Source organism: Hyaena hyaena, unplaced genomic scaffold (genome assembly GCF_003009895.1).
Source record: "Hyaena hyaena isolate Hyena2069 unplaced genomic scaffold, ASM300989v1 scaffold_13, whole genome shotgun sequence".
Classification (NCBI taxonomy): domain Eukaryota; kingdom Metazoa; phylum Chordata; class Mammalia; order Carnivora; family Hyaenidae; genus Hyaena; species Hyaena hyaena.
This window is the reverse complement of record NW_024080645.1, coordinates 6,962,653-6,989,769: the sequence shown is the minus strand read 5'-3', so window position 1 is coordinate 6,989,769 and position 27,117 is coordinate 6,962,653. Positions and strand designations below refer to the sequence as shown.

Sequence of the window (27,117 nt, the reverse complement as noted above, 5' to 3'; positions counted from 1 at the left end):
GGGTAGATACAGAGGTGAGTGACGAGCTTGTCGAGTGGGAAAGGTAGGGAGGAGTCTGCATCAGGGAGGCTCGTGGGAACTCGGCTCTCGTGCTGGCTCCACCGTCCACCAGGAGACACCCCGCTTTGTCATCTTGGTCCCTTCCCGTGCTGTGGGTTCGAGAAGTTGTGCTGGAGATGCCCTCCCACTACCGGGGGGTCACGAGTTAGTGTCCTGAGGAGGCGGCAGGCACCCTCGGTGAAGACGCTGCAGCTGCAGCCAGGAGAAGGGGGAGGGGCGCAGATAAGTCTGGAAGCCGCGTTTCCCGAGGCCGCCAGGGTTAGGACGAGGCAGTATGTCGTGTTACACGCGGGGGGGGGTGGTGAGAGCCCATCATCATTCTAGTTATTAAAACTGGACACTTTGTTCATCGTGGGGTGTTTTTGCATTAATTTTGATTTTCAGAAATACCGCACTAAGAGATCATTTACCTTGAGCACTCCATTTTGTGGCGCTCCCTGACGTTTTGCATCTGGGGGGTATGCGTCCCTTCATTCACCCCAGTCTCGGCCCCTCGGGGGACCACCAGTTGCTGGACTTTTCCGCCGGCTCCCACGCTCCTGTGCAACTTACCTGTTCCTGGTTTTGCTCTTGCATCCGGGGCGGCAGGAGCCCGGAGGCCTGTCTGCCTCCACTCGTTTCTCCTCCAGGCCCCTCGGTCCCCTGGTGTCCAGATTCTCGCTTAGGCAGGGAGCCCTCCCCGGACACGGCCGCCAGCAGCGCCCTGCGCACCGTCCTCGGGAGAGCGGCCGCCCGCACGCCCTCAGCTCCCTCCCCGCTCTGCAGCCTTGTCCTCTCTGCCCTGTGGAAACCTCCTCTTCCAGAAGGAATTAACAGTCGGCATGGCCACTGTTAGGCTTGGTCCTTTGCTGTTCTGGGAGCGTCTGGCAGGGCAGGGTGATTTTCAGCCCATTAGTAGCTGTTTGGCTGTTAGTCCGAGGGGTCAGTGTCCACGCAGTCCTGGGGGTTAAACATTTTGAAAGTCAGGTTTCCTGTATCTTGTCCGCCCCAGTGAAATGGAGATAAAAATACTGGGGCTCAAACCCGGGGCCTGGCATACAGCAAGCACAGCATAAATGCAGCAGTAGCAATAGTTGACCTCATTTGTCCTGAGTCAGGTGGCGACAGGCTGGGGCGTTACAGGTGACGTCTGAAGGGCTGTCTGGGTGCGGAGGTTTGGGGGTGCTGTGCTCACCCCGTCGTTGCATTTGTCCTTGCCGCTGCCCCAAGAGGAACGAGAACGGGCTTAAGGGTTTGTGGTCGGTGCCAGCCTCCGGGGAGCAGAGGGACAGGAAGCAGCAGGTGCGGGCGTGCAGAGGCCCAGACCCAGGAGAGGGTCAGCAGGCTCGCCCCGCCCCTGCCCGTGTGAGCAGGACATTCCGACCTCCCTTCGCGGTAGTGAGAAATGGCCTTGCCTCGTCGTGCGTGGGAGTCACTTGGCCTGGGCGCGGGCGGCGGTCCCGCGGCGAGCACGCACCGTGGCAGGTGCTGTGACACTAGGGAGCTGGCTCCGTGACGGGACCGGGCGAGATGGCTCCTGGGCCACCCTTGGCCAGCCCCGCGGGGGCGCCTCCCGCCAGCCGCCCTCAGACCCTCCTGACCCCCGGCCCCTCCTCTTCTCCCAGCCAGAACCTGGCTTCCTGCCCCTGCGGGGGCGACCCCTTTCTCTTGCTGCGTTTTCTAACTGCCGTGAGGTCTGTGTGGCACGCGACCCGCCACTTTAAAGTGACCACGCGGAGTCAGGCCACGAATGATCTAAACCACTTCTGATCACAGCCGGGGCGCTTTCCACCAGACACTTGCGTTCAGCTTCTTTCTCTCTCTCTCTTTTTCTGGACTGAAATTCAAATAGCATGAAGTGAGCCACTTCAGTGGCACCCAGTCCGTTCACAGCGTTAAGCAACCACCCGCCTGTCGAGTTTCCAAACTTTGTTATCTCCACAGAACAGCCCACACCCATTAAGTAACCAGCCCCACGTCCTCCACCCCGAATTCCCCTGCAGCCACTAATCTGTTTTCTGCCTTCAAGCATTTGCCTGTTCTGGACACTTTATGTAAAAGGAATTGTGACATTTACCATGTGACATTCCGTATTTGGCTTCTTTCTTTCATTAAGCATCATGTTTCTCAGGTCCATCCAAACTGTACCACGTGTCAGTATTTTTTTTTTTATTTTTTATTTTTAAAATTTTTTTAAAATATTTTTTTATTTAGTTCTAGGAGAGAGAGAGAGACAGCGTGAGCAGGGGAGGGTCAGAGAGAGAGGGAGACACAGACTGAAACAGGCTCCAGGCTCCGAGCTGGCAGTCAGCACAGAGCCCGACGCGGGGCTCGAACCCACGAACCGCGAGATCATGCCCTAAGCGAAAGTCGGACGCATAACCGACTAAGCCACCCAGGCGCCCCTCAGTATTTTTTAAAGTCACCTCTGCACCCAGCGTGGGGCTCGAACTCACCACCCTGAGATCAAGAGTCACACGCTCCACCGACCGAGCCGGCCGGGCGCCCTGATATGTGTTTGAGGCTAAGTAACCGTCCATTGTGCGGAGTTTCTTCGTTTCAAGTTTTCATTTCTGCATCCGCTGGTCGGAGGACACGGGCGTGGTTCTCACTTTTGGGTGATCCCGGAGCTGCCGCTGGGAGCATCCGCGAACACGTTTTCTTCCCCGTGGGTGGACACCTGGTGGGGACATCCCCGGATCACGTGGTAACTCTGTTTACCTCCCTGAGGACCTGCCGGACTGTCTCCCACAGAGGCCGTGTCACTTTTCAGTCCCCCCAGCGGTGACCGCGGGGCTGCGCTTGTCTTTCGACTCATGATTTTCTGGGGTTTGGATGTGGTCACAGACCTCGCAGGGGCATGAAGCTCACTGTTATTTGCATTTCCGTCGTAACTCATGTTGTTGGGCATCTTCCCAGGTGCTTGTTGGCTGTCTGTCCATCTTCTTTTTTTTTAAATTGTATTTGAGAGAGGTGGCGGGGGGCAGAGAGCGACTCCCAAGCAGGTTCCGTGCTGTCCGCACAGAGCCTGATGTGGGGCTCGATCCCACCACCGTGAGACCATGACCTGAGCCGGAGTCAAGAGTCAGACCCACGCGTCCTTGTTTGTCCTACTTTGCAGGGATGTCTATGCAGGTCCTTTGCCGGTTTCACAGTGGGTTCGTTTGCTGTCTCGGTGGTGCTGAGCCGTGGGAGTGTTTCTTGTGCTCTGGGCGCGAAGCTCTTACCAGATACATGATTTGCGAAACCGTTTCCTCCCATTCGGCCTCCTCCGTGACGCCCTCTGGTGCGCATCCGCTTTATCTGCTTTCCCTTTCGGGGTCCTGCAGCCCCCCCAAAGCAGGCCTGACTCCGGAGCCCCGCTGGTGGGTCAGGTGTGTTGGCCCTGGCCGTGTGGGCCCTTGTGGGGGAGAAGGTGACACAGGTCTGTGGCATGACACGGAGGTCACCGTGAGATGGGACAGATGAAGCCCGTGGCTGGAGAAAATTAAGGAAGATCTCCCGGAGGAAGGGACATTGTAAGAGGGTGGGGGTCTGGGGAGGCGGGGAGGGGCAGGCAAGGGTGGTGCTCGAGGTGGAGGGGACAGCGTGACGGGGGCAGGGAGGGTGCACAGGACCGTGGGCTACAGAGCACGTGGCTCTCAGACCAGCAGAGCTGGCATCAGTCAGACCCTGCGCTGGCAGTTACTGGGCACCTGGGGGGCACCTGCCGTGGGACCATCCACGTTCCTTCCCCGTGCGGCAGGGGTGACCTGGGGCTCACATAGTGGGTCAGGCGTGGCGGGTGGTTGCGGGAGCTCCCCGTTGCTGCTGTAACAAATTATCACGACCTCAGGGGCTCAAAACAACACAGTCGTCCTCTCCCATCCTGGCGGTTGGTGGCTCGGGGGGACGTGGCTGGTCCCGCTGGTCAGGTCTCCAGACCAGAATCAGGGGTCCATGGGCCCCGGCTTTTGTTTAGAGGTTCTGGGGGAGAATCTTCCCCAAGCTCATGCAGACTCAGGCAGATTTATTGCTGCAGCTGCGGGACAGGGCTCTGGTGGCTCGCTGGCTGTCAGCACAAGGCCACCTGTGTCTCCGTCACCGCCTTCCAGTCCACGGGAGTGGGGCCTCCTCCTCACGCTTACGTCTCTGACCTCGTCCCCTGCACCGTCTCTCTGCCTCCAGCTGGAGAAAGCTCTCTACTTGTTTTTTTAACGTTTAATTTTTGAGAAAGACAGACACAGAGAGCAAGAGAGCTGGGGAGGGGCAGAGAGAGGGAGACACAGAATCCGAAGCAGCTCCAGGCTCCGAGCTGTCAGCACAGAGCCCGACGCGGGGCTCGAACCCACGAACCGGGAGGTCATGACCTGAGCCGAAGTCAGACACAACCAACTGAGCCACTGAACCACCCAGGCGCCCCTCGACTTTTTTTTTTTTTAAGCGTATTTATTTTTATTTTGAGAGAGCAAGAGCTGGGGAGGGAGAGAGAGAGAATCCCGAGGAGGCTCCGTGCTGTCGGTGCAGAGGCTCCATCCCACACTGTGAGACCACGACCGGAGTCCAAATCCAGAGTTGGACATTCAACTGACTGAGCCACGCCGGCGCCCCTGGAAGTTCTCTACGTTTAAGAATATATGGGATTAGACCGGACCACGTGCTGAGGATAATCTTTTCAAAGCCTACAACCTAATGAAATCTGCAAAACGCCCTTTGCCAACATGCTGTATTCACGGGCTCCCGGGTTGGGGCGTGCACGTCTCCGGGGGCCCAGCTCCCTGCGGGCGGCCCGGCTGACATGTACCCCGTTACCCGTAACTGATGCCAGCCAACGCGGTGGCCTGGGTGGCACGTGCGGGGTTGGGGCGACGGGCCACAGAGGTGGGCGTGGCCTCGGGTGGGTGTGGCCGCGTCCGGCTTCGGCTTTTCTCCAGGCCGGTGTTTCTGGAACAGATCGCCGGACGCAGGAGGTCCGTGTGCGGCCGAGATCCTGCGTTTCCGGCAGGTTCCGGGGCAACGCTGGCGTCCGGCGTCGGGGTCGCGTCCGAACGGCCGGGCCGTGGGGCGGTGAGGGCGCGGGGGTGTCCTCACCCCGGCAGGGCCGCAGGCGGCTGACGAAGGAGCTGATTTGCGGGGCAACGCTGGCCCGCCGGCTGCCTTCCTCGTTTTTCTCTCAAGCGTAGAACCTTCCAGACGCCACAGCACGTGTGACAGATTGAACGCGGAAGCAGACATGGGGATCCAACGCTTTGCTTAAGCCCGACAAGAATGAGATCTGCAAAAGTGTAAAGGATGCCAGCGTTCTCCCTGAATTCTGTTTCTTTTGGACAATTCAGTGATTTTTCGTTAACGGACTCTTTATGTTTTGTTGAAAAACAAGTGGAACGAGTATGTTCGAGGACGTCATTGGCTTTAGAAACCGGGTCCCGAATCGGTGGTCCCAGTGGGCGGTTTTCCAGGGAGGAGGCGGGGCCCCCACGGACAGAGGACGTCGAGGGCCCCGCACGAGGTCGCCCACATGACCCAGGAGTGCTGGTCGGGCGTTTCAGCCGGACACACAGGGTGACACACAGGGTGACACACAGGGTGACACTCTTGTCTGGGCGGTAAGCAGTGAACGCGTAAGAAAGGGGGTGGAGGCGACGGGAGAGCGAGGGCCCCGCTCGGCCTCGACGGCAGGTGACCTGCGCCACCGGCCCCTGTTCCGTCCGTCCACCCCCCCCCCTGCAGGTGCCGGTCCCCCCGCCCCCCCCCGCAGGTGCCGGTCCCCCCGCCCTGCAGCCCGCGCTGTGTCTCCATCTCCGCAAGCAGCTCCGGACAAGCTGGTGACGCCGCGGCGTGGCCTGACGCTTCTGCCAACGCCGGTGCCCAGGGCAGGGCGGCCCCCTGGCTGAGGCTTGAACCCAGGCTGCCGAGCGGGGACGGAAGCGGCACCCCCTCCCCGCCGCCCGCGCCGTCCCCTCCCCGCCGCCCGTGCCCCCTTCCCCCCGCGCCCCCTCCCCCCTCCTCCCGCGCCCCCTCCTCCCGCGCCCCCTCCTCCCGCGCCCCCTCCTCCCGCTGCCTCCGAGCAGCGCGCGTGGCTTGGTGGGTCGTCGGGTCTAAAACGCACTTTCCCGCTGGCGCGTTTGTGAGGAGAGAAGGGCGGAGGAGGGCCTGTCGTGGCTGACGGAGAGGCTCGTGCGAGGCGCCCTTCTGGAGAGTTCCACGCGCGGCGGAGCCCCGGAGCAGCCCCAGCGCCTGGCCCAGGTCCGCCGGCGCGGCACAAAGCGAGGGGTAGATCGGGTCCCCCCATTTCCTGGCCCCTGTCGCCGGCTGAAAACGCGAGGTTTGGTTGAATTTTTCGGGGTGTCTGGTCGTTTGGAAAAGACAGTGACGAGTGCGTGCAAAGGTCAACAATACTTCAGTTTAAATCTCAGGTTCCGTGTAATCAAATCCTGGAATTTGGCCACAAGGGCAGCCCTGTGTCCTTGAGAGACACGCTTAGTGGCGCTTACGTGGAGCTCGTTCGAGGCCCTTCCAGCACGTTCCCGTCAGGTCGTTCGAGGCCCTTCCAGCGCGTTCCCGTCAGGTCGTTCGAGGCCCTTCCAGCGCGTTCCCGTCAGGCGAGGGCTGTCCTGGCCGCGCTGCCAGAGGCGGGAGGTGTCGGGACAGATGCTTCTCAGAAGGACGCTCGTTTGTCCGGAGCAAAGCCCAGGGCGCCCCCGCTTCTCGGGGAGCAGGCTCCCCGGGGGAGTGACCCAGGGGGACGTCGTGAGGCCACGGTCCCCAGGCATCAGGCCTGGTCCCTGCGAGGAAAGGGGGTGTTTGTAGACGTGACTCAGTCGGGGGTCCCGGGAGGGAGGGACCCGCACTATCCGACCGGCCCCGGCGCAGGCCCTGTCCTCTTCCGGGAGGGAAGCAGAGGGAGGCTGTGCCGCAGACGCACAGAGAAGGTGCTGGAAGCCAGAGCTAAGAGGAGATGGCGGCCTTGCAGGCTGGAGCAGTGCGGCCACAGGCCAAGGAGCTTAGCGCTGAGGGAAGAGGAGCGGGATCCTCCTCCAGAGACCGCGGGAGGGGGGGGGGAGCGGGGAGATCGGGGGGCGGGGTGGGGAGAGCGGGAGAGCGGCCACCTGACTTGCGGGGGCTCAGCTCTGGGCCGCCCCTCTGTGGGGGAGCCCCTTTCTGCGGTTTCAAGTCAACAAAAGGATGACAGTGAGTCAAGCCTTGGGGGTGAATGATTTGGGCTTGTTTCTGTTTTAACAAGTCAGCACATAGTAAGTTCGTTGCAATTTAATGAAACGTTGTAAATTGTGGTAAAACACGCAGAAATGCAGAATTTGCTGCCCCAGCCCTCGAGGGCTCAGTGGTTTAAACACCGTCTCAGGCCTGCAGCCGCCCCGCCGTGTTCGCTGGACTCTTCATCTCGTGAAGCGGAGGCTCTGCCCCACCGAACACCAGCGCCCGCACTCCCACTGCCCAGCTCCTGCTTCCCCCCCCCCCCGCCCCCAGCCCCCCCCCCCCCCCCCCCCCCCCCCCCCCCCCCCCCCCCCCCCCCTCAGCCCACCCCCGTGTACCCCTCCCCCCAGTCCCTGGCCCTCCAGCCCCACCGTGGACTTCCTGTCTCTAAACGTGAAACTTCAGTTACTTTCTAAGAGGAATCCTGCAAACTCTGTCCCTTGTGTCTGGCTCATGTCACTGGGCAGTGTCCTCAAGGCCCATCTGCTGTGGAAAGTGTGGGGGATGGGAGTTAAGTCAGCTAAGGAAGAATTCATGAGGCGTCTTGAGTGCAAAGGGGACTGTGGACCTCCGTGGCCCGCATCTCCTCAGATAAACCCCGAGGCCCTTCCACACTTTGAGACGCTACGGCCCGTCTTCTGGGGCTGGGGGGCTCCGGAGACCAGCTCTTTTCCCGTCCCACCCCCACTCCTCTCTGCCTTCGGATTTTGTCCATGGCGGGTGGCCAAGCCTGGTCTGTTTGGGACCAGGAGCCAGGTGTGCGTGCTTCCCTGAGCCCCCGCTACACTTTCTTTAAAATTAAAAAAAAAATTTTTTTTTTAAAGATTTTATCTTTAAGTAAGCGCTACGCCCAAGGTGGGGCTGGAACTCACAATTCTGAGATCAAGAGTCCCTGGCTCCACAGATGGATCCAGCCGGGCGCCCCTACACTCGTATTTAGGGCTGACTTGTGTGTACAGACCACGCACGTCTATCCGTCCATCCGTCGATGGGCGCTCGGGTGGCTGCTGTGAGCGCCAGCGCGCAGTCATCCCTCCGGGACCCAGATGCTGCTCCCCGGGTGTGTGCCCGCAAGGGGGGGGTGCCGCGGTTGTTGCTGTTCTTAAACAAATGGATATAGTTATTTAAACACTTTCCTGAAGTTCTAGTTTTGAGTACACTAGTCAGTAAGCACCATTATGGTGGCTGATCTGACTCACTTGGGTGGGTTTTTGGGGGAGTCCTTGGCAGCCTGCAAGCGTGTGGAGGGCACCTGTAGTTGGGGAGCTGCCGGACCCAGGTGACAAGCTGCCACCTGCCTGGGAGCGGACGCAGGAGGCTGACACAGGCCAGGGACCCCCTGCAGGCGGGGCCGGGTGTGACCGCTGGGTTTCTGGCCGGCACACCTGGGCGGGACGCTGAGGTCGGTCTGGCCCAGTGGAGTCGAGGTGGCCGTGGGGCACCCCCATGGAGATGGCTTCTAGATGTTTGGCTGTAGGGCCTGAAGCTTGGAAGGAGGGGTGGCCAAGGCCAGAAACTCGGGGGTCATTAGCTGGGTGGGTCTCCTGTCCCCAGCTGGGTCCGGCGCTCTAGGAGGTCGGGGACAGGGTGGGATGCTCATTACCAGGGTCGCACACATAGGAGCCTGGTCAGTACCTGGGGGGCGTGTGTGTCCGGTGACACCATCATAACCTTGTGGCAACAACCGGCCCCTGTTGGGAAGGAGGCCACGGTTGCTAAACACTGGGCGGGAGCGGGAAGCGGAAGCGGCTGGGCGGCCAGGGGCAACCTTCCTAGTGCCTTCTGACCTTAACAAGCTCCCTCCTGGGCTTGGGGGCCCACAGCCCCGCCCACAGCCCCGGGAGCCCTCCACCAGCCTCAAGACCTCCCCCCAAACCTCAAAGCTCCCCACAACCCCGCGAGCCCCCCCACAGCTCCATGAGCTCCCCCACAACCTCAGTCTGCCCACAGCCCCTGAGCCCACCCGTAACCTGGGGCAAAGCCGCGTCCCCTTTTGAGCCTGTCACCTACGAAGGAAGTGGGGGGGGGGCAGCCACCAGAAGCCTGAGGCCGAAGGAAAAATCAGTAATACTGATCCTGTCTGTACTGCAAACGCTCATTCTTTGTTCATCGTGCATGCTCACGTTAATTTTGACTTTTTGTTTTTTTATTTTATTATTTTTTTTAAGTTTAGTCATTTTTGAGAGACAGAGACAGCGTGAGCGGGGGAGGGGCAGAGAGAGAGGGAGACACGGAATCCGAAGCAGCTCCAGGCTGTCAGCACAGAGCCCGACGCGGGGCCCCAATGGTGAGATCGTGTTCTGAGCTGAAGCCGGATGCTGACCTGACTGAGCCGCCCAGGCGCCCCTCATTTTGGACTTTTTAAAAGCGTTAGAATGTCACCTTTATGACAGAGATCTTTTGGCAGCCCCTTAAATTTGACATGGGGGTGGTGTGTGTTCCTCTGGTCTCACTTTCCCTGTCCTGGAAGAGCCTCTAAGGCCACCCGGCGCCTCACCGCAGCGTGCCAGTGTGTGTGCCCGCGTGCAGGTGACCCGTGGCCTTGTGGCTTCTGTGACGGTGACATCACGGTCTTGCATTGTCTGGGTTTCAGGTCCGATGTGCCAGCCTCAGGCGGGCTGCCCGCCACCACCTTCCCTCGGTATTTTCAAAAACTGTCCACTGCCCACCACCCAGCAGGTGGCCTTGTGGGGGCAGGGACCCTGACGGCGTCCTCGTAACTGAGTCCGCAGTGCCCGGAGTGACCTGAGACTACGCGTCCTGTAAATATTTCATGAACGAACCGCAGCCTGTGGGTGTCACATGTCTGCCGTGCGCTAATCGCCTCGCTGAGCTTCATGGCAGCTGCAAGGCAGGCATTTGGGGCCAGCCCGGGGACACAGCCCCTGTCCCATTGCCACCTACCCCCCGACCGATTGTGACGGCCTGCACACGTCCCCTGGGGAGCAAATTAGCTAGAACGCTGCCTGCCTTCCGGGGGCAACAGGGGAAGAAATACATCGAGCTCCAGTCTGGTGTGCCCGCCATCTTGGGGTCTGTCTGCGGACGGGAAAGGGGGCCGTGGTCCCATCCTGAAGGACACTGATACCCAGTAGTGGTTCCCCCCCCTTTCCCAGGACCTCAGAGGAAGGGGACACCAAGCTCAGCACATGCCTGGACCTCGGGGACTTGGGCTGGTGGCCAGGTCCCTGGAGCCCCGGCTCGGCCTTAATGCCGGATGGTAACAGCCGGTGTCTTTGCTTGACACGAGAGATCTTTCCGGCACCCCTCCTGTGCTCCCCCCACCGTTAGCTGTCTCTTCCGCGCGGAGCACTTTAGATGTTTCAGCTCAGTTAATGAGTACTTCCGTCCCTGTGGGTAAGCCCCCCAGCAGGCGAGTGGTGCAGCGGGCCGTGCCCAGCAGGGAGTCCGCGTAGAGCCCTCGCGCTCGGGTCCCGGCGGAAGTGGGGTGAAACCTGTCAGCTGTCCGGGGGACTGCGCTGGGGGTCCCAGCAGGTTCTGGGAGTGGGTCTTGCCTTCCTCGGCCCCGTGCCTGTAACTGAGGGTGGCGTCCTGGGCCCAGGTTCCCAGCGTGACTGTGAGGAGGCCCTGGGGGTGGCCCCGGGCTGCTTTCGTGGGGGTGGGGGTGGGGGTGCTCAGACCCTTCTTCCTCGGCTCACTCCGCTCACCTTCCTGTCGCCCCTGGAGGCGCTGGGGGCCACGTCCCGGCCCCACGGCTGTCCTAGGCCTCAGCTGGCCCCAGCCGGGAGCCGCGCCCCGGAATTCTTTCCTCCGGGCTTCCCACCACCTGCTCTCCTCCGTGTCGCCCCCAGCTGCGCGGCCCTGGCGCCAGCCGCTGCCCGGCCAAGCACGCACTGCCGGGCGTGTGCTGCCCGGGCCTGCGCCCCTGCCTGCTCTGCCTGCCAGGTCACCCCTGCACATCCCAGCCCGCATCTCTGTGAGGCTTTCCCCAGCCCTCCCCCACGGCCTCTCCTCCTCGCCCCAAGGCCCTTCCTGTCCCCTCCCGTGACAGTGTGGCTCTAGTTCTGTCTCTCCAGTAACTTAAAGAGGCTGCAGATCCTCTGCTCCTCTTCCCGCAGCTCGATCCCCTTCAGCTGGTGACCCGGCGAGGCCCCGGGGACATGTGGGATCCACAGAATGTTGCGGGAATAGCCTTGCAGCTTTCCCGGAGGCTCCGGAAGGTGGCTCTGGGGCGGTGCGGAGCCCAAGCCACATGCAGAGGCCGGCTGTGGGTGCCTGTGGGTGCCGGGTGGACAGCGCAGCGCCCAGCCAGCACCAGCTTCCCGCCACTGAGAGCGCATTCCTGCACGCCGCGTCCAGCCGAGCCTTCAGATGACCCAACCCCAGCTGCTGCGACCGTGACCTCACGAGAGCGCTTCCGGCTGGCCCCCGTCAGCCCCCAGACTCTGAAATCTAACAAACTGTTTGAAGCCGTTAAGCTTCGGCGTGATTGTTTTGGGGCAGCGGATAACCGAACGGATCTCCCTCACACTGGACCGTGCGTCCCCGAGGACAGGCTTGTGTCCCTGTCCCTCCGGTCCCAGCCCAGGGTCCGGTAAGGACCGAGTGCGCCTCAGATAGCCCTGGAGTGCACGAATGAAACCCATCAAACTCACCGTTCACCCTGAGATAGAAGAGATTTATTAGCAAGAGGTAATCAGGAAACATATATTTTTACAAAAATGGAAATTTCTTTTTTCCAAACAAGCTGTAAGTTGAAATATTTTAGGACTCAAGGGAATCCTCATACCACTGCGGTATTGCTTACAGCGGGGGCGGTCCGTGCGCCGTCCTGGGGCCGCCAGCCGCGCCCGAGCTGGCCTGTCCCCTCCCCCCACCCGCCGCTGTCCGGTGTCGCAACATGAGCACTGACCGAGCAACTGGACTCCCGCAGGGAGACGTGCGGACGGGACTCCGGTGTGTGTGACACACTCGCTTGATTTCCTAGCTCTGCGGAGGGCACCCCTGTCACGAAGCGCACAGATTCAGAGCATCTCGACGCAAGCTGTGGTGACCGTCAGGCGGCTGCGAGAGGAGTGACATCTTCTGAGTCCCCGACTTGCAGCGGGTGCCGGGCAGCGGTCGGCGGAAGTCGGCGCGACTTTGTGTGGTGACTCCGCTCCCCTGGGGACGCTCCGGGGCCTCGGCCAGGTTCACGGAGGCGCCCACTCATGCTACCTGGCGCGATTCCTAGAGCAGGGAGCGCGTGGGGCCCGCACGGGGCGCGCTGGTGTCGCGGGGCGTGGGTCGCAGCGGAGAGGACCCCCTCCGTCCAGGTTACCGGGAGACGGAGAGTTCTGACCCCTGGGATTTTGGCTGAAAAAGCTGCTTTGGAAACTGGCATCACCGTCAGCGGGAAGATCCGTGAATGACTGGACTTCAGGGTGTGGTCCCCTCCCGCCACCCCCCACCCCCCCAGTTATAACGACTACGTGGAACATGCTGGAAGGGCGCCCGGCGGGGGTGGGGGGGGCGCCTCAGCCTGGGGGCCTGGGCCGCGGAAGGACGAAGCGGGGTGGCGCCCAGGCCGGCGTCTGCATGGGCTCCGTCTCCCCGTCTGAGGGGGGGGGGGCTGGGAGGGCGACGGCCGCGGCTGGAAAGAACGAGGCGCTGCGGGGGCGGGGCGGGCGGCGAAGTCTCAAACGGAGCAGAGACTCCTATTCCGGGTCTACGGGGATCTAAGAACGAGAACGGATTTGTATTCTTGGAGAAGCACATACTGAGAGGAAAATCCGGGAACCAGACAATTATGTACACATCACAGTCCGTGGGGCGCCGCTGCAGGCGCCCCCTTCAGGTGGGCAGTTTGGGCTCCATCCGCAGGGAGGACTCGTAGAGGCTCTCCTCGTCCATGACGAAGGACCGGTCCAGCAGGTACTGGGTCACCTGGCAGGGGGAAGGCACGGGCAAGTGGCCGGCGGCGGGGGGCACGCGGGCTTGCTGCGCTCCCGGACTGCGGGCGTGGCGGGGGCGGGGAATCACCCCCGCTGACCCCCGGGGAAGGATTTTGGGCTGGTGTTTTGACCCTCTGAGCGGTCAGCCACAGACTAGGCGCTGAGCGCCTTCCACGTTCTTTCAACGCTTATGCCGAATAAAGCATGAGGCTGACAGCGTGAGCGACATGCAGCCCAGAGAAGGCAGGCGAATCGGGCCTCCCGCGGCCGAGCGGACCCCCCGCGCCCGCATGGGCTCCAAGGGGCGGGCGCCCCAGCCGCGCAGCGGCCCCCCTTCACCAAGGCTCCTGCAGCTGGCACTTGTTTGCAACCCTCTCTTTTGGGTTTTTTCGCTCTGCAACCGGGGCAGAAGGAAAACCACATCACAGGCGGTTGCACCTCCGGGGACTTTCCGCCCTGTGAACTTTGTCACTAGGGAGCGTCCCTTATCAAAAAGGTGTTGTAAACGCTGCCTCTCTTGGCTTGGTGGGGCCCGACGTGGGCTCCAACCACCCCGGGGCAGGTGACAGTCAGACGGGGGCGGCAAGGTCAGCACGCCGCGCGGAGCAGGGGGGAGGTCACTGCTGCTGGGGGAGAAGGAAGACGGAGGGCTTCCTGGAAGAGCTGGCCTTTGAGCGGCCCGGGCGGTCAGGGGATGAAAGGGCTTGGGCGTGGAGGCCCAGGGGGAAGGTGTGCGGATGGAGCGCCTGTGTGACAGCACAGGTGACACGGGGAAACGGCCACCGGCTTACCTTCACCTGGTGTTCTATCTTATAGGCAGTTTGCTGGAACTGGCGAATCTCTCGGATGATATGCGAGATCTGTGAGGAGGAGGCGGTGTCAGGAGCCCGTTTCCCTCTCGGGCTCCCTCAGCCCCTCGGCTCCGCAGCACAGGTGGGCACCGCCAGCCATGCCTGAAGTCGGCCTGTTAGTGCACATGCACGCACACATGCACACACGCACGTGCGCGCACACACACGCACACGCACGCTGCCTCCAGGAGGGCCCTGTGTTGGCACATGGCTTCCTTCGCACCAGCAGTCTGGGTCCGGGGTGACACTAGTCAAAAATCTACAGGTTGATGATGCGAGAGAAAGGGCATCATTCGGTTGGAGGGGACAGGCTGTCCAACAGCCCAAACAGCACCCATGTCTCAGCAAAAGCCAGGCACCTGCCACAGGGCCCCATCCTGTCACCAGGTCACCAGGATGGTTGACAGAGATGGCCTCCTAGGGAGCTGTGTGTTGAGTGGAAACCCCATCACATAGAACCCATTCAAGGGTGATGTGAGCAGGAGTGGGGGGGGCCACAACATGCCCCCCAGGTCCCCCCCAGATCCTAGGTCCCCTCCAGGTCCCAGCTCTCTCCCCCCCAGGTCCTAGCTCCCCCCTTGGTCCCAGCTCCCCCCCAGATCCCAGCTCCCCCCTAGATCCCAGCTCTCTCCCCTCCAGATCCCAGCTCCCCCCCAGATCCCAGCTCTCTCCCCCCCCGGTCCCAGCTCCCCCCCAGCTCCCCCCAGCTCGCCGCTCCCCCCCAGGTCCTAGCTCCCCCCTCGGTCCCAGCTCCCCCCCAGATCCCAGCTCCCCCCCAGGTCCCAGCTCTCTCCCCCCCAGGTCCTAGCTCCCCCCTCGGTCCCAGCTCCCCCCCAGATCCCAGCTCCCCCCCAGATCCCAGCTCTCTCCCCCCCAGGTCCTAGCTCCCCCCTCGGTCCCAGCTCCCCCCCATATCCCAGATCCCCCCTAGATCCCAGCTCTCTCCCCTCTAGATCCCAGCTCCCCCCAAGATTCCAGCTTCCCTCTCGGTCCCAGTTCCCCCCCAGATCCCACCTCCCTCCTCACACTCGGAAGGTGATGCAGTGATTGTTTGCCCACTTGGTCCATGTGGCTGGCTCTGCCTGTCCCCTGCGGGGTGACCGTGGGTGGGTCATGGAGCCCTGCACGCCTTGGGCTGCTCCCCTGTGAGCTGGGGTGCAGTGTACCAAGCACCTGCACCCCTCGGCAGGCTCCCCCCGAGGGAGTGTGGGAAGGCGGGCCGGGGTGGGGGCCTGGCCAAATGCTGTTTGCCCCTTGGGGACCCACGGCTCCTGCCGGAGAAGCCAGGGCCAGGCTGCCAGGAGCTCTGGCTTGATCGCAGGTCAGGTGGTCCCGGGCCCCAACTCTGGTTTGGAGGCCCCCCTGCCCTGCCCCGGAACACGTACCATTCTCATCTTGGAGAAGTTGACCAGGCCGTCCTCCGTGTAATTGGGCGTCCCCTCTTCGATAAAGGCCAGGTCAGTGAGGTACATCCCCAGGTAAGGGACACAGGGTGGGTCACAACTTCGAAGCAAATGACATTAAACAAAAGTTTTTCATTTGAAAACGTGTCTATGGCAACAGACGCCCCGCGTGCACGTGCCGGGGGCTCAGGGCTTTCTGGGCGCTGGGAGGCCCGGGATTGCCAGTGCCTCAGGGTCAGTCCTCGGGGTGACGGCCACAGACCAGCGGCGTGGACGTCTCCGCCAACGGTCCCTCCCTCACCAAGCCAGAAAGGCCCCCTCCTTCTTGGATGCAGGCTTCGGGCTCTGCTGCCAGCCCCTCCCACCTCCCTCTCCGGTCTCCGCAGCGAAAGTCTCCACCCAGCCCTGCCTGGAGTCACCTCCCGGGGACCCGACGCCCCCCCATCCTGCCAGCACCCCCCACTTCTGTTCCTGGACGCTCCTCCTCTGCCCTGACTGCCAGCTCGCCGCACAGGGTCTCCTGCCCACCCGAGCACTGGGGTGCCACGCAGGAAACCCTGCCCTCTGAGGTCACCTCCTGCAAGTGGCTTCTAGGCAGGGGGTTGGGGGACAGTGTCGCTGACAAGTGACTTTTTGGGGAGGGAGCCTTTTGGGAGACGGGCCCCAGGAGTGATGAGCCACACTGCCCTGACTTGGGGGACTTCCGTTACGGCTTTACTGGGGGGTATCGCCCTGGCGCCTCTGGGCAGGGCCCCAGGGAGAGACTGATTTCGTGTGGGCCCAGCGGCCACCGTGTTCTGGCACAGCTCCAGCCACGCCCTCGGGGACCCCTGGCAGTGCCCACAGCCGCCTCAGCCCAGCACACAGATGCAGGTGGCCTTCGGTCCTCCACTTCTGACTCCTTGAGGCCACGCGGCCCACTCTGGAGGAAGGGGGGCAGGGAGGTGCCTCTGCCCCTTGCTTGCTACGTGTGACCCTTGACCCGAGGGCGCCCTCACACGATGGAGCTGATCACCATGCAGGTCTCCTCTCGATTTTTCTTTTTGAACAAGTAGCAACAGGTCCCGGGGTGAGAGGTGGCAAATGTCGGGACCCCTGTCTGACCCGAGCACCTCGGCCTTGTTTCCACCGTGTCTACTGTGGTGACTTCCCGTTTCCCATTCGGATGCACTTTCCCTTCTTATTTAAAGTTACCTTGGGGAAGACGTGAGCTAATTACAGGGCAGCCTGCGGGCGGCAAAGCCGGGAGGGAGGCGGCCCCGGGCGTCAGGGAGACCGTGCACAGAACTGTTTTCTGACCTGTAGGTCGTGACTCTCTTGAGGGGTGATGAGTGTCGATCAGCGTTTTAAAAAATGAAAACAAACCCAACAACCCAGAGGTAAAAGAAAATATCTGAGTTCGTCGCACAGGCCGAGTGTATGTTGCTTTGTGAACTTTTGCTCCTGTTTGCACGTGTGTGCTTGTAAACAAGAAATACGTTCCTACTGGTTGTGATTTAAAAATAACAAAAACAAGACTCCATGGGGGCCTGTGGCCACACCGTCCGTGACAGCCACAGGCCAGGCTCCGTTCCCGCCCATCAGCCTCCACGTCTGCGCAGTAGATGCTGGGGGGCTGAGGGACGGGGCTCAGAGACGGAGAGGCAGCCCCGGAGCCAGCACTCGGGGGTTCACGGGCCAGCGGCGTCGGGGAAGGGCCAGCGCGCCCGGCTATTTCTGCTCCGGACAGTGACTCGGGGACGCGGAGGGCGGGAAGGCCTCCTGTCCCGGGGGGAGGGCCGTGGCCGCAGCCCTGGGACGAGCAGAGTATTCCCGGAGGCCCTACGGGGTCTCGGGCTTCCCAGAGTGGTGGGAAGCCAGCGGTTCCTCTGATCATGGGCGTGGATTCCCGACGTGCTCACTGGGCTCAGAAGCCAGCGTGGGGAGATGGCCGGTGTCCGAGTCCGTCACCCGCAAATGGCGTCATAGCCCCGTCACAACTCCATCCCTAGTCACTGCCTCTCCGGGGAGGCGCCTGGAAGGAGGGGCCCAGGGAAGGGCCCACGGACAGTCCACTGACGAGCACCCCTCCTGCAGCCAGAGCCTGCCCCGCGTTCCTCTAAACGAGGGTTTCTGATCAAATTGGAACCCGCGGGCAGTTACGCGACCGTGTGCTGGGTGAGACCAGGCCGGCGGGCAATTCCAGAACGGACCCCAGCGGGGCCGGTGACCGAGCGTTACTGAGACTTGACTCTAGGCCACAGCTTGCTGCACGGAGCTGGAGGGCCAGCCTCTGGGCCGGGAAGGAGGAGGGCAGACGGGCCGCGCTCAAGGGTCTGGGCAGGGCCTCAGGGTGCAGGCAGCATGTGCCGTCGGTGGGCCCGGGGCGGGGGGGGGGGGGGGGTGTAAGAGTGGCTGAGGGAGGAGAGGAAGGACGTAGGGGCCAAGTCTTGGCTGGGAGAGGCCATTCACTACCTGGGTGTGGGCACAAAACCCTTTCAGTGACCAGCTACACAGGCCTGGGGCCAGTGCTGGGGCTGAGGGCCCCGCGGTGAGGCTGCGCCTGGGCTCCTTGTGTGGGCAGGTCGCCAGCTATGCTCAGGGCTGCCATCTCCTTCCCTCCTGTGATCGCTGTCCCCGCCTGTGACCCCTCCTGTGATCGCTGTCCCCGCCTGTGACCCCTCCTGTGATCCCTGTCCCCGCCTGTGACCCCTCCTGTGATCCCTGTCCCCGCCTGTGACCCCTCCTGTGATCCCTGTCCCCGCCTGTGACCCCTCCTGTGATCCCTGTCCCCGCCTGTGACCCCTCCTGTGATCCCTGTCCCCGCCTGTGACCCCTCCTGTGATCCCTGTCCCCGCCTGTGACCCCTCCTGTGATCCCTGTCCCCGCCTGTGACCCCTCCTGTGATCCCTGTCCCCGCCTGTGACCCCTCCTGTGATCCCTGTCCCCGCCTGTGACCCCTCCTGTGATCCCTGTCCCCGCCTGTGACCCCTCCTGTGATCCCTGTCCCCGCCTGTGACCCCTCCTGTGATCCCTGTCCCCGCCTGTGACCCCTCCTGTGATCCCTGTCCCCGCCTGTGACCCCTCCTGTGATCCCTGTCCCCGCCTGTGACCCCTCCTGTGATCCCTGTCCCCGCCTGTGACCCCTCCTGTGATCCCTGTCCCCGCCTGTGACCCCTCCTGTGATCCCTGTCCCCGCCTGTGACCCCTCCTGTGATCCCTGTCCCCGCCTGTGACCCCTCCTGTGATCCCTGTCCCCGCCTGTGACCCCTCCTGTGATCCCTGTCCCCGCCTGTGACCCCTCCTGTGATCCCTGTCCCCGCCTGTGACCCCTCCTGTGATCCCTGTCCCCGCCTGTGACCCCTCCTGTGATCCCTGTCCCCGCCTGTGACCCCTCCTGTGATCCCTGTCCCCGCCTGTGACCCCTCCTGTGATCCCTGTCCCCGCCTGTGACCCCTCCTGTGATCCCTGTCCCCGCCTGTGACCCCTCCTGTGATCCCTGTCCCCGCCTGTGACCCCTCCTGTGATCCCTGTCCCCGCCTGTGACCCCTCCTGTGATCCCTGTCCCCGCCTGTGACCCCTCCTGTGATCCCTGTCCCCGCCTGTGACCCCTCCTGTGATCCCTGTCCCCGCCTGTGACCCCTCCTGTGATCCCTGTCCCCGCCTGTGACCCCTCCTGTGATCCCTGTCCCCGCCTGTGACCCCTCCTGTGATCCCTGTCCCCGCCTGTGACCCCTCCTGTGATCCCTGTCCCCGCCTGTGACCCCTCCTGTGATCCCTGTCCCCGCCTGTGACCCCTCCTGTGATCCCTGTCCCCGCCTGTGACCCCTCCTGTGATCCCTGTCCCCGCCTGTGACCCCTCCTGTGATCCCTGTCCCCGCCTGTGACCCCTCCTGTGATCCCTGTCCCCGCCTGTGACCCCTCCTGTGATCCCTGTCCCCGCCTGTGACCCCTCCTGTGATCCCTGTCCCCGCCTGTGACCCCTCCTGTGATCCCTGTCCCCGCCTGTGACCCCTCCTGTGATCCCTGTCCCCGCCTGTGACCCCTCCTGTGATCCCTGTCCCCGCCTGTGACCCCTCCTGTGATCGCTGTCCCGCCTGTGGGACAGGCCCCGGGGCTCACTCAGCAGCACAGCTCTGGGTGCACAGCACGGGGACCCAGAGAGGGAGACGGGGTGCAGGACACTCTGCCACCTCCGCAGGCCGCCTTCCCCCGCAGGGAGTGGCCTCCGTGTGCATAAGGCAAGAACCCGTTTGCACAAAGGTCTGAGCTCCCGAATGCCCGAGGCCCCCGCCACCCCTTGCAGCCGGGAGCAGAGGCGTCTGGGACAGGCTGACACGGGCCCCTGGGAAGGAGGGAAGACGGTGGGGACTGCGACAGACCCAGGCCACGGAGGCGACGGCGGACGAGGAAGCCATGGGCAGGAGGCAGATGGAGGGGCGCCCGGGCAGACGGACAGGCGGGTGAATGCACGGTGGGGTGGCCCCACAAGCTCCGCCCAGGGACACCGAGTGGCCCTGGCGGGAGGGCACGGATGGCGGGCATGTCTGAGGACGACATGGCGGAGATGAACGCAGCAATGGCACACGCAGCTGGCGGAGGCCGGGCGGGGAGCAGCGCGAGGGAGATGAGGGCACGCGGCTGGCAGCGGGTGCGCCGGGGGTGGACGCCCGTCCCCAGGCCCCGGGGCAGGGACCGTGGGAGAGAGGCGCCCTCTGCAGGAGCGGGACGCGGGGGTGGCCCGGGGTGTCTCCAGGGAGGCAGAGGCCGTGCAGCGGGCGCCCCGACACCAGAGCCGCCCCACGTGAGCTGTGGCCGCCGTGGGCACCAAGGGGCTGCGGCAGAAGCGCCGGGAGAGGCTGGACCCTCAGGCGAAGCACACGGCACCGGCCTCGCAGGCCACCTGGGCCCGGGCCTGGCTCTGTCACCAGCCACGAGGCCTCAGCTTCCTCGTCTGGGGCAACAGGACGGGAGAATTTGCCTTCCGGCGGTGCTCCGAGGGGTGACTGGCTCCCCGCGGGTTTGGCAGTGTCTCTGGTGGTCACAGCTCAGCTTGGGGACGGGCACGGGCACCTCGAGGGTCGAGGCGGGGACGCTGCGGAAAGCGCACACGGCACGAGAGGCCCTGGGCCCAGCCCGGTCCTGCGCCGGTGACAGCCCTGCCGCCTTGCTCACGGTCGGGTGCCGTCCCTGAGAGCAGGGCGCCACACGCTCGGCCCGCTGACCAGTTGTTGACGAGAACAGGAAACGCCATCCCATTAAGTAAACACCTTGACCTCACACCTTCTCTGATGTCAGAAATACTGAAACGTGGGACGTGTGCGCGTCATCAAGGAGTCTGCGGCCACGGCTGGGGCCACGGCTGTCATGCGTGCCGCACCCTCCTGGGAGCTGCCGCCGAGACTGTGGGATGGCTTTAGCGGACGGTGGAGGACAAAGCGGACCCACCCTAGAGGTCTGGGGAGCCCGGGGGCCATGTGGGTAGACGGACGGACGGACAGACAGACAGACCTCCTGCTCCGGCCAGACGGGGCGTGTGGAGGCCTCCGCAATGCAGTTCTACGATTTGAAAAATAATGGTGACAAAAGGGCACACACTTACTTTTTCAGAGCTTCTCTGAGATTCTTAAATCTGCCCTCTGATGACACAAGCTTTTGGAGCTTGTCAATCAAAGCTTTTGTCTAGAAAGAATCAGAAGCATTTACTAACGCGCGGCTCACACGGCCCGAGGCACCGGCCCACGGTTCACGGGCTCCGGCGCCCCCCGCTCTGCCTCTGCGCGGGCAGGGCCTTTCCGGGGACTGCCCCCCGCCTCCTGAGGAGTCTGCCACGGACCCTTGTTCTGTGACTCTGCGAGACATTCGCACACTTAGCAGCACAGGGGTGGGCCGTGGGGCACCTGGGTGCCGGATTCACCCCTGGAAACACGGATCTGGACCGGGGGTGGGGGTGGGACCTGGTAACTGCAAGGGGCCCCTCCAGAGCCGAGCACGGCCGTGGCCATGGCTTCACTTCCGTGGCCCTTCCTGCACCCTGGACCCCAGGGATGTGGCCAAGGGTGGGGGCACAGAACCACACCTGTGAATCTCAGGACCCTGCGCTCATGTAAGAATCAAGAAAAAAGGTGGTGGATGAGCTGATCGCCTGGAAAGAAAAGCCCGGACGGGGCAGAGCGAGCCCCCAGCCAAGCGTCCTGTCTATCTATGCGGAGGCTGCCTGGGGTTTGGCTTCGCGGTCTTTCCCTGCGGGCCGGCGGACCCCAGCCTTGGCGGTCCCCGGCTCCCTCACACAACAGTGACACAGCCTGGCGACCCCTCCCCTCCAGCTCTCATCCTCAAAATCCAGGCTGGCCCAGGGCCGGCGCTGGAGGCCGGCTGTGGGTGCGCGGCCTGGAGGGGATGGTGGGCACGCGGGCCAAGCACACCCCTAGGCTCCGGGCCAGATGTTTCTCAGAAATCTGCCTGCAGAAAACGACACTGGGTCTCCATTCAGGTGGGAGAAGAGACCGGGGCGTGGTCCTCGAGGGGACCGCTGAGGGGCGGCTGCCCGGCCCCGTTCCAAGCAGAAACGCATGTGGACCTGGTGAAGGGCGCCCAGCCACGGGCTGCCCCGACGCAGTCCCCTCAGGTACTGGCCTGCGGCCTGGTGCCGAGGCCAGCCTCCACCTGGGGTCTCCGCTTCCTCCTGCACTTTCTAGACCTCTCTTTCCAGAGCTGCTGCCCGCCCCTCCGCCTCCCCACTGGCCTGTGGGGCAGTGGCCTGAGGCCACACATGGGGGCCCAGTGTCCTGGACCGGGGTCCCCGCAGCCCTGCACATCCTCCACGCACCCCCTCCTGCTCCATCGCTGGCCTCCGCTTTCACATCTGGAAAACGGGAGGGTGGGCCCAGGTGTTCCCTAAGGCAACAACAGGTCTGATATCCTAGGATGCGGGCCACACAGAAGCCAGATCGGGAGGTCCCGCTGGCCACTTAGTGGCCACCATGCTAGCGGTCCTGAGGATGCGCAGGGGATGTTCTGATGTGCGGGAGTTTGGACAGACTTGGGACCGATCTGTGGCTCTGAGATGGACACGCTTAGATTCCTTCCACACCTGTGCTCCTCCAGGGTGGCCTTCGGTCCAGGAAGGAGCTTTGCAGCCTGGGAGGTCCCCGGAATTTTCCCGCTGCTGCTTAAAATGTGAGTTCCAACTTGGAGCAGCCGGGCCGGGAGCCTGTGCCCCTCGGTGCTCAATGGGACACGGGCCCCTGGGGTTTCGGGCATCTCTCCCAGGAGGGCGGAAACAGGGGGCCCTTGGAACGTGTCAGTGAAACCAGAGGCCAAGCACGGAGGCTGCCTTGTCGTGCGAAGAAAGGTGATCACAGAGCCTCCCGAGGGACACACGATCTCCTCTTGGCCAAACAGAACACTTCCCGGCGGCCAAGGCTGCTCGCTCCCGAAGGAGCCCCCGAGGACTCTGCCCAGCAGAACTTCTGTCCCTACTGAGCCTCATCCGTCCTCCGGGGAGGAGACACACAGATCTGTTAGTCACCTGCACCGGCCCGCGGAGGGGCCCGGTCTGTCCACTCCTGGAGGGGGACCCCCTTTCAGAGAGGACAGGGGAGCAAAGGGGAGAACAGGGAAACGGAGCCAGAAGTCCCCGACAGCCTGGCTGCCTGGCTTCCCCCAGGGGCTGGCCTGGACTGGACATGGTGCTTTTCTGCCTCGGGCACATCCAAGCTAATGATAAAAACTATCTGCCAGGGCTGCATCTCACGTCCTCTAAGAAATGTGGGCCGTTGTGGGGGCCTGGAGGGGGGTCACAAGCATCCACGGGATACCGGGGGAGAGGCAGCGACCCGTCTGGGGCGGGTGCAGGCCGGGTGCCGTGCAGATGTGCCAGCGGAGGGCTGGGGGCAGCCGGCGGGGCCCTGAATGACATCCCCGAGCGTGGGCCTGGCCGTTTGTCTTCATCTCTAACTGCCCTCCCTCTGTACCCGCCTGAGAGAACGGAAGACTTCGGGAAGTCACGGTGGTTCCCTCCCAAGTCCACAGTAAGGGTGATGCTGGAGAACGAGGCCAACAGTCAGGGAGCCCCCAGTGTGGGGGCCCCGGAGAAGACAGCCCTGTTCTGACGGCCCCAGGGCAGGCCCACCCACGTCCCCTCTGAGCCCTGACAGGCCACATCGGCCTGGGCCACTTGGGGGTCTGCAGTGGCCTGCTCAGGAATCCACAGCACCATGTGCCACATGTGGCCAGATGTGCCCTCTGCCTGAGCCCCCTGCGTCCAGCCTCTGTTCCTCCCAGGAGCCGGCTAACAAGCTGGCCCCTCCTACTGCCCTGGCCCAGCCCTGGCATCTCCATGTGCAGGTTGGGGTCAGGGCGTCTGCCACATGCACTAAGGACGTGGCCCGAGTGCCCCACTGAGCCCTGCTCTTAGGACCTCAGTGACCTCCCCGTGACCGCAGCGTAGGGAACTTTATTCCCAGAGAGAATCATGTTCTGAATGAATAAAGATCAAGCCTGCATCTAAGGCCACCAACTACCCCATGGGTAACAGGGACCGGCTGCCTCCCTGGAGGTCAGGAGGGCTGGAGAAATTAGAGGCCTGGGAAGGAAGCTGCAAGCTCGCCCGGCCACTGTCCGCGCAGCCGGCAGACGCGGACTGGCATCTGCAGGGAGCCACCACCCTTCTCTCTCAGCTCGAGCACAAGGGTATGGGGACAGGAATCGCTCTTATACTTCCCGCTCTGGAGTATTAATTACTCAAGTGGGAAGTAAAGTCTCCTGGGTCCCAGGACCACATTCGTGGGCCCGGTACCCGCTCCCAGGTGATGCGGGAGAAGAGGTTCTCCTGGAAGAGGGCTTCCCAGGGAGTCGGCCCCCACCCTGTCCTCTGCCCATCTATGGACGTCCAGAGCGAGCACCCTGGCGCCCCAGCCCCAGCCCGGCCCCAGGCAGGCAACGGCGCCGGCTCCCGGTCGCACCTGCTTGGAGACTTTGAGCCACGTCTTTTTTAGCCGGAATATTGCGCTGCGGTTCATGGATGAGGTGATCTCCAGGACTGCGTTATAGTTGTGCAGACAGCGGCATATGTCGGCCACGGCCACCCACTTCTCGATGGCGCTCACTCTCGCATTGATGTCTTCATTGCGGATGATCTCTGAAGCAATCAAGTTACTGATCTTTAAGCCCGTGTAATAAGACAAGAAAAAGGAAGAGGCGTAAGTATTGCAGAGATGATCAGACCATTACGTGCAGACGATATGACTGCCAGTACCTACTAGAAAACGCCATGAAAAATATTCTCAAAATTCCAATGGGAATGTGCCAATTACCTAAAAACTTAAATAGATGAGGATTTCGGAAGATGCTACATGAAAACAACTTACTAAAGGTTATAAAAGGTTTGGATTATGAAGAACCAGATCCAATTCCCAAACAGGAATGTAAATATGCCATTTTTTGAAACTAATACATGACTTTTTTTATTTTTGAACAGTTTTTACCCCTTTTTATTTATTTTTAATTTCTTTTTAAACATTTATTCATTTATGAGAGAGACAGAGCAAAACAGGGGAGGGGCAGAGAGAGAGAGGGAGACACAGAATCCGAAGCAGCTCCAGGGTCTGAGCTGTCAGCACAGAGCCCAACATGGGGCTCAAACTCAGACTGCGAGATCATGACCTGAGCCGAAGTCGGAGGCTTCAACTGACTGAGATGCCTCAAGTTTACTAATTTTTTAAAAGGAATATCTCCATGAAATCTTCCAGAAAACAGAAAAAAAGGGTATGTAACAACATATTCTATGAAGCCAGTATAATCTTGATACGGAAAGTAGATACAGAGAATACGAGAAGGGAAAACCACATGACCATGACCAGGTTGTCTGTCCCTGGTACGCAAGGAAGGGTGATCATCAGAGAAAAATCTGTAAGCGTCATTCACCGCGTCAACAGTTTAAAGGAGGTTAAGCCGTGACCCTCTCAGTAGATGTGCACATCAATTTTGATAAAATTCAGTACCGAGCTGTGGTAAATGTCGTCAGCAAACAAGGAAGAGGAAAGAATTTCTTTAACTTGATAAAGAAACAAACATTATCCCCAATGGGGAGAGATGAGGAGCTTTCTCTTTGGAACCAGCACCAAGATTCACCATCAACATTTGTACTCAACTCTGTCGCAGGGGGGCCGCAGGCAGCAGGGAGCCCACCCCCCACCTCGACCGGGCGCCTGAGAGCCTGGTCGGTGCCACTCAACAAGGCAAAGGGCGTGGGGAGCCCCAGACACAGCCAGGGAGAGACAGAGAACAGCTGCAGGCCGGGACGGCCACCACCAGGGAGGTGCACATTCTGTCTGAGGGACGGGGCGGCTTCTGGGGGGCGGCTAGATGCCAGGTGGTGATGAGGGCGGCCCTCGAGGGAGGCTGTCTTGCTGTGTGATGTGTGAAATCGAACTCCCTTGGGCCTCAGTTTCCCCATTCGCAAAGTGAGAATAACGGGTCAACGAGACGATGCTTGCAAAGCCCTCAGCACAGCGCCTGCACTTGGCACACAGGCAGCAAACACTCGCCTCACACCCCGCCCTTGGCTTACTCGGGTCTTGGGTGCACACGGCTGGGTGGGGGGAGTTGGAGGGCCTGGGTTTGGCCGCCCAGGGCTGCTGTGCGATCCAGGACATGCCCACCTGCTTTGCGCACTGTCTCCAGTTGGACGTGCTGCCCTGTGTTCTGTCTGCTGGATGCCCTACGGGGGCCCCCACCCCAAGCTGCAGTGTGGCCGTCTCTCTTCTCCTCCCTCTCCCAGAGAACCCCTCCCCCCGGTGCGGGGTGTTGACCAGGAGCCCTGGCCAGGCAGTCAGGACAAGTGGAATCATGTCCTCCTGGGGCCTTCTCTTATGGGGCTGACTCAGCTCAGGGGGACAAGATGGCATTGCTAGTGCCCTCGGGTCTGGGGGGCGCTGGGTGTGGACAGGCCCTGTGTCGGTGGGGTTGGGGGTCTGGGCGTGGACGGGCCCTGTGGCTGGGGGGCTGAGGAGGCTGGGCGTGGACGGGCCCTGTGGCTGGGGGGTTGGGGGGGCCACACAGCAGACAAGAGTCAGGAGCTCCCAGGGCATGTGCCCTCGGAGCCCAGGTTTTCTGTGTCAACGTGGGGGTAACAGCCCCACCTTTAAGGCTCGTGAGGTCACAGTACATGCAAAGTGCAGGCAGTCCGGTGCCCACCCGGCTCCTTGAGGGGCTGTGGAAAGAAAACCCGGGGGGGAAGCCCCCTCCCCTGCCACCCCGTACTCACGTCGTTGAAATGCTTTGTGGTTTTCATGATATAAGGGGTCCGCTCGTTCTTCTCCAGCTTCATCCAGCCTTGTCCGAAGAACTCCCTGTGGGAAGTAAGGACACCCGGGGCGCATGAGGTCTGCACAGATGACGGCGTTGCTTTCTCTGCCTTTTGAGGCTCTGATTTCTCGGGGAGTAACTTTCTGCAGAGCCCCGGAGGGGACAGGGTCCCAGGCTCGCGGCCTCAGTTCCCTCATCTGTGAAAAGGGAGCAATGACTACTTTCCTCACGAGGCTGCCGCACGCCAAGACAAGGGGCGGTGTGAAAGTGTGCTGTCGCGGCAGAGTTCGCACGGGACCCTGCTTATGACGGAGGAGAACTCGCAGCTCAGCGTCCCTGGGCAGAAAGTCGGCAGGACAGGCTCAGGGGTGCAGCACGGGCCGAGCGGAAGGACACAGGGGCCGGCACGTCAAGCCGGCTGTGTGCTCTGGTGACGGCGACCTCGTG

At 62.2% G+C, this 27,117-nt stretch overlaps 1 protein-coding gene across 2 annotated transcripts in view; it reads right to left on the bottom strand.

The window, feature by feature from the left end:
* Positions 1–11,851: 11,851 nt before the first annotated feature.
* RASGRF1 (Ras protein specific guanine nucleotide releasing factor 1) overlaps positions 11,852–27,117 on the bottom strand; it is a 90,546-nt gene continuing 75,280 nt past the window's right edge. For both annotated transcript variants that reach the window (XM_039216902.1, XM_039216904.1), the window contains 6 exons: positions 26,630–26,714; positions 24,327–24,524; positions 20,963–21,042; positions 15,364–15,481; positions 13,919–13,987; positions 11,852–13,119 (listed from right to left, as the gene is read on the bottom strand). In XM_039216902.1, the coding sequence (XP_039072833.1) occupies positions 13,027–13,119; positions 13,919–13,987; positions 15,364–15,481; positions 20,963–21,042; positions 24,327–24,524; positions 26,630–26,714 (643 nt within the window). In that variant the 3' untranslated portion in view covers positions 11,852–13,026. The remainder of the gene's footprint in view (positions 13,120–13,918; positions 13,988–15,363; positions 15,482–20,962; positions 21,043–24,326; positions 24,525–26,629; positions 26,715–27,117) is intronic.